The 10,043-nt window shown below is 34.0% G+C and overlaps 1 protein-coding gene across 1 annotated transcript; it reads left to right on the top strand.

The window, feature by feature from the left end:
* The first annotated feature begins 303 nt into the window (after window positions 1-303).
* LOC120112962 lies at window positions 304-4,468 on the top strand. The gene is made up of 3 exons (XM_039133185.1): window positions 304-486; window positions 1,717-1,883; window positions 4,142-4,468. Exons 1-3 carry the CDS (start codon window positions 373-375, stop codon window positions 4,191-4,193), a joined length of 333 nt encoding a protein of 110 aa, XP_038989113.1. The 5' UTR covers window positions 304-372; the 3' UTR covers window positions 4,194-4,468.
* The last annotated feature ends 5,575 nt before the right edge of the window (window positions 4,469-10,043 follow it).

The following is a 10,043-nucleotide window of genomic DNA, read 5'->3' as shown; positions in this document are numbered from 1 at the left end:
TCACTTGCATCAAGTGTAAGTTAAATTTGCCCCTCCGTAATTTTTCTATAAAAACAATAAATGATATAAGATGTCCACCAATTTATCACCCTTAAATTTGTAATGATACAAACTGATTTAATAAATATTTTGCCTATCTTATAATGATCATAATTTGGATAGTTAAATAGTTTAATACAATATCACCTGAAAAAGTTATAAGTCAAGACAAAATTCTTGTCGCATAGTATAAGAATAGTTTATATAAAACTCACCAACGAGTAAGTATATCAAATTCAAGTCCATAAATGAATCCCATCTCTTTCTTTCACACAAGGGAAAGTGGTATCGGAAGTTTACAAGAAGAGTGCCTCCCTAATACTTGAGCGATCGATGGCCGATGAAAATTCTAGTTCAGGCTCCAACTACATTTCAAGCGATGATGATAATATTGAAAGTGAAGGTAACTTTGAAGATGAAGAAGCAATTTCAATTGAGATTCGAGAGGTAGGTCAATTATCAAAACAAGTAAGTCGGAGTTTGGATTTTGAAAATTTCTTTTATGATATTTTTCTATTTCCATAAATCATGAATGTTCATAGCATTTTACTCATCCATAAGCATTATATTATTGCTTTTGTTTGTGATCTGGTTTCTTTCCATTATTTACATATCAATATAGTTATTTACTTTTTCATTATAATTATTCTATAGGAGGTGAAAAATCTTCTCTTTAAATTTGTGGTCAGGTGTTGGAAAGTTTACATTTCAAGGAGGTTAATAGGAATCATATAATGTTTCCACTTGAAACATATTTTGTCTATCATATTTGAATTGAAATTATTTATTATGTGCTAGGGTTTAATTTGGTAAAGTCATTGTGTGTCAGACACCTCTGATCTAGATTAACATCTTGCCCTCATCGTTATTTTGGTTGGATTTCTTCAATCCTATTTCTCAAGAAATTATTTTTTTAATTGCTAATGATGCTAATTATTAAATCATATATGATCCTACAAAGTTTGAGTGGATCATGCATCCTTAGATTGCAAAGGCATGTGCACCATCTCATTATGGAAAGGCAAAATTATAAGATGTTATATATATGGTCTCTCTTTCATTATAGATCTTAACAATTTTTACTTTACTCCCTAAGTAATATTGAACCGATATCATATATAGTAAATATGTTCACTATAGGCATATCATTATATAAATTCAATATAACTTACCTTGTTGTCATGATACTATGATGAAATTTTATGAATCTGTGTAATATTCTGAAGTCTTATTTTATCACCTTAGTCAATGTGCAACTTCCATTGTATGTTTCTATATATTCTTGATTTAAGATGCCTCATGTACAATCTAAGAGAAATCAAACTTATAGATTTTCTCATTTTTTTTAATCATAACTAATGTATTAATTTGTCCTACCAACCCCTACGCAAACATTAATTTACAAGCATATGCAAAGGCACAGATAAATGAGATACAATTATAATATATAATGGGCTAGTAGTATTGGCACATACTAATGCCACAATTATTTCTTTGTTTCATTGTAATAGGTAAATTGAAGGGTTATTGATCATTTTTTTTAGTATGCAGAAATCTTTTTATAGACCCTTTATATGCATCTATAAGACAACCTGATCCTATTCTATCCAGTGACCTGTACTTATATGTTTATGAAATTGTTATAACTTAATTATAGTTTATTTTTCTCTTTTATAGATTCTTGAAGATCTAATATGGGAGATGAGTCTAGATTTCGGTGAAGATGTGAATGCTAATATGCTTGACCTTTTGCTGGAAGACATTAATATTGAGGAAGATGATGATGCAGAGTCTTTCACTGAAGACCTATTTATTTCAATGGATGATATCAATGTTAGCAATGAGTAAGTTGACTAATAATAGACAACATAATTTTATGTTTACTATTAATTTTTCTCTCAGTTCACAATGTAACTTAATGTTTTCTTTCTTTCATGTATATGTCAACTATTATTGGTTGTACATCAAGTCTCTTTATTTTGCCAGATTCCTTTTATGATTTAAAGTACATATTCATTCATTTAATTTTTTTTGCAAGAGAAGTCTTTACAATCCTCTAAGCCATTAAGAAAAGAAGAAGAAATGGAATATCTCTATGTTGAGTTCTTAAGGAAACTATTAATATCTTGAATATCAGATGCATTCAAGCAAAATTTTCTCTTTTCTTCTTTTAGATAAATTAGTTGGTGAAAATGCTTGAGTTTTATGCTATATACAAGTCATATGTTTCTTTAAATCAATTTACCCCGTAACATATTTTACTTCGAAAAAGTATAAGGGTTGTTTGAAAGTACACAAGACATGTTTGTGCTCTCTCCCTCTCAAAAACAAAGCATCCTTTTGATATCAAGTGATAGCTAGAGGGGAAATTTCTCTATTGATAAGTATTGAAAAGAAGGTTAAAGCATGCAAGGAGTTCAGAGCTAACCTAATCCACATTATTTAGGGTTCATAAAACTACTTTTTGAATGGCCTCACTTATCCTTGAAAAATCAATATTAGGAGCCAATGGCTCGGCAATATTTAGACTTCTCTCTCACTCATCTTGAAGAAGCAACCCCACTTCTATTATCATGCCTCCAAACATACCCTTAAACAACTCCTTTTCTAAATAATGATTTTATTATATGCATGGATGAAAGTAGCATTAATGATGCATGTTGTTATTCTAAGTTAAAGCATAAATAATCAATCTACTGTCTCCTAAGTTTGGTGTCCTGGAAATATGAAAGAGGTAAGATATTTTTCAATAAAGAGAAGAACACATGGTTCTAGTGGAACATCCTAAAGTATACAATATTCTAAAATGATCTAAGGATATTGTAGAATGAATACAGGTAACCTGAGAGTATTAAATGCTTTTTTATTTTTGTGAAGTAGAGTTTCAATTAGAGAATCCAAAAATAGAACACAGAATTGAGTAAAAAACAATCCAAGGAACAAAGTAAATATGAGAAAGAAAGCAATTATGATATGCTAAAATCATAAACATATACCTTGAGATCAGAACTTCCTGATGAGGTGAACTTGAGTGGTTTAATCTTGGGACCTATCATAATGTCAAAAATCCTTGAAGTTAGAATGCTACATTGCACAACAGCATTCCTAATTACTTCTTGAGTGAAAAAATGAGCTGATTGGAAGATACAATACTTAGTGCTTAAGCTTGAGGGCCCATGTGGTTGAACAAGTAAACCATGATAATACATGAGTTTACAAGATTTTCAAAATTACAACATGTTTAGCTGGGGAATGAGAAGTTCCAAAATTATAAGATTTAATATTTTGACTAGTGCTACGAAAAATTATTATTTTGATTGGAGTTATCCAAATTCATGTTGTTCTCTCTTTATGGTCCAACTGCTTTTTTCTATATTTAACCTTCACTTTTCAACAACCAAACCCTTTGCCTTTACTGGATAGTTCTTAAGTTACTAATCTAGTTTTGACAACATTGAAAGAAAATTTGACTGGTTCATGTGAGCTAAAGGTGACATTCATAACTAAGGAACAGGACCAAATATCTATGATTGTGTTGTTAGTTATATTACTGTTCAATAAGCTATGAATACTTTTCGAGAGAAGAAGAAACTAGTGTTACTAAACAAACAAATTTAAATATGTAATGAATAGAAATTTTTAAACGACACATGCAGCATCTACAATGCATGTAGTTGTTCTCTGGCTGAAAATAACTACATTGGACTTTAAATTATCTTCAAGCACATCAGAGTTAACTACAGGACAGTAAAATCTTTGATATTATGAATCGTATGTAAATTTCCTCTAACTCCTGAAATCAAAGTATCTAAGCGTACTGTGGGTTGCTATCATTTTAAATATGGGCAAGGAAGCAAAATCTGCCATTATTTTTTTAAGAGAATTATGTAATCTTATAATCCCCAGAAATCAATCACACTTCTGGCTGGATCTTATCAGTTTTATACACCAGTTTTGTTTCAGAAAGAAGTTCGCCCAATGGAACTATGTAAAAAATCACACTTGGACTAGAAAAGATGTATCAACTTAAAATTCAAAAAAACACTTCAGACCTTATTCTCAGTGTTGTATAAGATCCTAATGGATCATTTCTACCTTTCAGATCTGGTTCTGATTCAAACTCAGATGAGGAAAGTCACAGGTCAAGCAAATAAAGCAAGGGTGAAGAGGACAAGGGGGCCAAGTCTTGAGATATACATGTGTTGATCATCATACATAGGCATGCTTGATTCTCTATTTTATAGTATTCAATAAATTGTGTCCATGTTGGACCTTTATGTGTGACCTGAACTGAACTAGTTGTGGTTTCATTATGTTTTATTTTCTGCTGTAATGTTTAGTAGAATAGGAAGTATGCTGTTATCCTTGAAGATGTCTTATATTGCCACTGTTTTGCTTTGTTACTCAGTTGTTATGTGAAATGACTTTGGCCCCGCTAGAATTTTCAATGGTACATGTTTGCTTTGTTTTATCTAAACAGTGATAGAGACTTTCAATTATCTCCATGGCACTGGATTAATTTTCATTCAGCTACAAAATAAGTGAGACAAACTATATGTTGTCACAATGGTTTTGATTAGTTCTAATAGCTTTCCTTGTTCTGTTAAAGGAAGAAATCAGCACCTGTTATCGGCATTTCTACGAGTGTGTTGATCTATGTTATCGTCCTTTTTGAAACGACCTCACAAATTCAAATAGTGGCACGCTTATGCCATGAAACAATATCCAAACCAACAGAACATTTATCATGATCATTTCACCCAACTGGGTCTATGGGTAAAACTTTGAGAATATTTACTATGTTTTGAGAATAAATATGGGAAAAACTTTGAAACTCCTAACTTGGCTTAAAAAGGAGAAAACAACGACAACAACAGCCATGATGTGCTCCCCCTTTTAGCAGTTGTGATTCTCTTGCCTCTCCTTTAAAATAAAAAAGAATGCATGAATTAAATCAACTTGCCACTCCTTAAAAATAAAAAGAAAGCATGAATTTAATCAAAAAGATGACTTAAAATTGAGAGTAAGCAATAGCGAAAGATCTATTTTATCTTAAGTTGTAATGATTTATATGGGGCGATTTCATGGTTGGGAGAGGATGAAAGATTATACCGAAAAAAAGAAAAATAAAATAAAATGAGTGCAATCCATGGTGGAGTTTCTCAAGGGCGGAGTAGCATTCTGGAGCATTCCTGATCTAAGAAGATTACCAAACTCGATGTAAACCACTTTGTCTACTATAAAGAGGGCTAGATAGGGTTCATGAGTGCCAGGTCCACTAAATCGAGAAACCAATTTTTAAGTCAAATTTTTGGAGATCATAATTTATCTATAAGACGTCTAATTGAGGGGCACTTTTTCTGAAATTGCGTATTTTTTGAGCTCTATGGCAAGGTGTACCCCTTAAAAGTGTGATGTGCCGAGTGATCAGGGCCAAATTTTATCTTTTGTGCTTCGAAATAGACCAATCCAAGTAATTTTTTTTTTGGAAAAGATTTTGACCATGCATATCTTCTAATCTAAGCAGAATTAGATGAGGCAATTGTAGGTAAAGCCAATGTATTAGTCGAATTCTACCTTTTACATGATTATTTTCACACATATTATATATATATATATATATATATATATATATATATATATATATATATATATATATATATATATATATATATATATATATATGTATGTATGTATATGTATAAGTCCACTATTGGTAGAATGTTAAGGAGGTCTTAAATATTCAAGTACACATATCTCATTTTAACTAATCATCTAAACCTAACATTAGGTTACTACTTCAACAATCTTATCTTCTTCATTATAGAAAGCAAAATGCATCTAATCCCAACTTTGGGTTACTACATCCAACAATCTTAGCTTCTTCATCACAGATACCAAAACCTCCCCCACCCAAACAATATGGTCTAAAAGGACCTTCAAAGTTGCAATAAATGACTGCTTACCGAAAACACTACTTATCTAATGCATTTTAGGCTTACAAGGAGGAACAACTCTTCTAAATCACAAGAGAAGGAGATTCGGGTGACTTGTGTATTGCCTACTACACCAGAGATCTCTTAAAACCTGTGCAGTCAATGTCACCACTTCCTAGCTGCTTTAACTGCAAAAGCCCATCCTGAAACAAATTAGCATCATAAAACTGGATAAATATGACCACTATCTTCATAACGATACTTTCATCAAGGGCACTCAGTGCTATAGAAAGCTTTTCGCCAATGCATTTTGTAGGCCATAGGATTTTTACAAACACAAAACCATCAAGGATCTTTAGCTCTATTCCGATTAACCACACCAATAATCATCCTATCTTTTGTGTGAAGCCACCAAGTTGAATCCTCACAATCTGATAGCCTTGGAAGATTAAAGTAATAAGCTCAATAAGATTTTAACCTGTAGGGCTAAACAAAAATAGGCTGGATAGCATTTCCCAGGAAAAAATCACTTAATCAACAAAATCACAAGCTTGGTTGTGTATAGCACTTGTTCTTCTTTTGATACTTACAAAGCAACATAAATCTATTTTGCATAAGAATTGTCTGAAAGTCATGTATAATCTCTAATTCATAACATAAACCATGCATCTTGCTCGAATAGAATCACCCCTTACTACTTAGACAAGGGGTTTGACTTTGGTTGGTGTTGGTCCTCGAGGGGTGGGATGAAGTTGGCGCCTTGTGAAAGTTTGTCCCACAACTCCGCGCACTTTATATATAGCATAGCATGAGCTAGATCCCATTCTGAAATAAACATCCTTCAGTTTGTGTCTCCACAATCTATCTTGATCTTTAGCCTCGTTCATATGGCACCTATTCCAGGCCACCATCTAAATTGTTGAGATATGGTGCAAAAAGATGGATGTAGAACAGAAGGTGGATTAGCCTCTCATAAACTAAAAAGAATTATTATATTTTTTAAAAGAAAAATAAATTTCATAAATTTGAGAAGGTTGTCAATGTATGATGTAGTAGTTTTCAGTTGGCGTGGGTTCACACTAGAGTACTTGGCGAATGGTGAGCCAAATCTAATCCTTGAAGCAAATCTTATTTTTTAGTCCAGGCTTGATCAAGATAATTTTATTTTGAACTTGATAAGGTCACTTTCAGATCAATTCTGGCTTAGAAGCATACGACTCCGCTCTACTTGTAGTGCGCAGACAAATATAAAGCTTCTTTGCAGCAGATATAACCCAATTCTTTGAATCCAGGAGACTTCGTGCCCCGCCCCCAGCTCACCCTGCACCTCGCAGCTCCCTAGGCAATATCTCCGGTGATATTTTCCTTTCTCATGGTGTCTCTCTGCTCGTCGATAGCAATCTCAAAGTTGATTAGCCTTGGATTACCTCGTGCCAAACTCCTTCCAACTGGATCCAGGGGTTGATGGCAATGGTGAGGCCTGATGCCATTTTTTTTCCTTTGATTGACCCGAGGTAAGCTCCGGCTACCATGATTCATGTTCTAGGTTTTGTGGATATTGTTTTTTGGTTTTTTGGCTAGCTTACTATATCTAGTGAGGAATCCTTGGATCCATGGATTATACCTATGATGAATGTTGGGTTTCTCGCTAGGATCCATATTTGTGAGACCCGACCCAAGTAAGCCTATTTTGGACTGAAGTCGACAGGCCCAGTTGATTTCTATCTGTAATTGAAAAAAAATGGGCAGAAACAGTGGACGTGATCGCGATCCTCTGTTCCCCCTTTCGTTGAGTCCGAAAAGGCCATGATAACTGTGGCTTGGAGGAACTCTAGAAGTCCGGCATGGAGCAGTTGCCCGGCCATTCGGGCCGCTCCCAACAACACCAATTCATGGTGCATTGTGCTTATCATCCCATTAAGTCGAGTTCTTCTTTCCAAAAGCCCACCTTTAAATTTTCTCTTCTTCAGTGATTGATCACTGTCGAGCCTCCCTCCCTTCTTCTCCCTAGTCTCCGACGGTCGTCGTGCCATCGCGATCGACTGCCGCCGCTCGAGATCTCCTCTTTCTCTCTAGCTTCCCCGGCTGCCTTGTTCTGATTTTCTTTCCTTGTTTCAAGAATCGCCGCCACAAAGTTGTTGGAACAAACAATCTTCGGCCGAGCTCCAATGGTTGCCACCACCCTTGGTAAGCCCTTTGCCTCCTCCATGTGGTTATCCGGCAAGAAAATCTGAAATTGAGCACGGCCAAACCGAGACTTTCCTCTTGGTCTTGCCACCTCCGCCGGCCCCTATAGCAGTTGTCGCCGTCACCACTGCCGACTCCACCGTGACTAGCCATCAGATCGCCAGCACCCACCGCCAGACCTTCTTCTCTCCTCTCTTCTTTCTTTTCCTGCTCATCCTTCTCGTCTTCTTCTTCTTCTTCTTAGTCCTCATTTTTCTTCCCATTTTTACTTTTCTTTATTTATTCATTAATTATTATATATATATATATAAATTTTGTTGTTCTTTTCTAGTTGTTAATTTCTCTTCCTGACCCAAAGGCCAGATGTAGTGATGATTTATACCACTACGACAAACCAAACCTAGACCCCTGATTGAACCTGGACTGAGCCTATTTCTTCTTCCTCTATCTTTCTCTAAGCTAGACCGAGGAATCTTAGTTCAAAGTTCTGACTCTCTTTGCTCAAATTTAAGTTGACCTAGTGAGGAGGCCCTAAATTGCCCCAGTATCCGGATGATAGACTGGCCCATTACCTCAACTTTTATTGGATCTTTTTGAAATTCAGCCACTATTGATCTTCATTGAGTTACCTAAATCATGTCTAAACTTGTCCAATTGAGTTCACCTTGCTCGGACTCACCCGAGCAGTCGAGCATTGTCTCCTGATAGACCTTGCTTTTTTTTCATTCGGATTTGGGTATTAGGTCGTATCCCCAATAGCATTTTAATTTTTTACTTTGCTTGGCTTTTAAGATATTGAAAAAAAATTATTATAATTTAATGATATTAAAATAGGTGAATCTGACTTGTCTAATTGAAGTGATATTTTGAAGCAAGAAGAAGTAATCTAATACTTCAAAGTATGTTTTTCAAATTTTGGTAAAATAATAATTAGTTTATTAAATATGATTATTATATCTATTTTATACTTGGTCGTACATGTCATGCATATTATTGTTACAGTAGTATTTTTTTTAAATATGTTATGTTATATTATGAAATTTAAAAAATATGACTAAGTAAATTATGAATTTTTTTCATATGTATGTATTCTTAGCATAGCTATGATCTGGCCCCACCAGTGGAGATTATTTATTGGTCCTGTCTATTTATAATCTGAGAAACTGTTTTTGACACTGAACCACCTGTGGTTAGAATAGTGATATTTGGACACCGAACCACTGGTGCTTAAGAATAATAGTATTTGACACTTTGTGCATTCTGTCTTATACCACTAGGTTACATGGCCATAGTCTAATGTTGGGATTCTAATACCAGTTATGAAAATAATAGTAAACTTCAAAAGAGATATATGTATTATTCAAAAATTAATTTATTTCTAGTCAATATCTTGCTCTTTAACTAATTATTTATATAGCATGCTTAGACCTCACATTGGGGTATTATGTTGCTTATTGGGCTAGTGTAGCTCATTATCTTCTCTTTCTCTATTTTTTAGATCTAGATTTATTATTGTTCGGGACTTGGGATAGTTGTTAAATTTTCTAAAGATATTCTCAGTTTTTTTTTTAGTTCTAGTTAGACTATTTAGACTAATTAGAATATATTATTTAATTTGAATAAATAATTAAGCATATATTGACTTAAGTTATTTTGGAACAATTGATTGTTAAAATTAAAGATCTTGATTAAATTAGTATTTAAAAATTATTGCTTTGATATGATTTGTAGCGTTGCAGGTTTGTGTGGTCCACCATGCAAGTATGAGGCATCTGTTATGCTCCGGATTCGGCGCATAATAATACTAGTGTTTGTACCCAAATGAGATTTTTTTTTTGGTCGGCTACCATTGAATCTGGGGTTCCTTCCTAAAATCAATGC

The sequence above is a fragment of the Phoenix dactylifera genome, chromosome 13 (assembly GCF_009389715.1).
Source record: "Phoenix dactylifera cultivar Barhee BC4 chromosome 13, palm_55x_up_171113_PBpolish2nd_filt_p, whole genome shotgun sequence".
NCBI classification, from domain to species: domain Eukaryota; kingdom Viridiplantae; phylum Streptophyta; class Magnoliopsida; order Arecales; family Arecaceae; genus Phoenix; species Phoenix dactylifera.
This window is presented reverse-complemented; position numbering and strand designations above follow the sequence as displayed.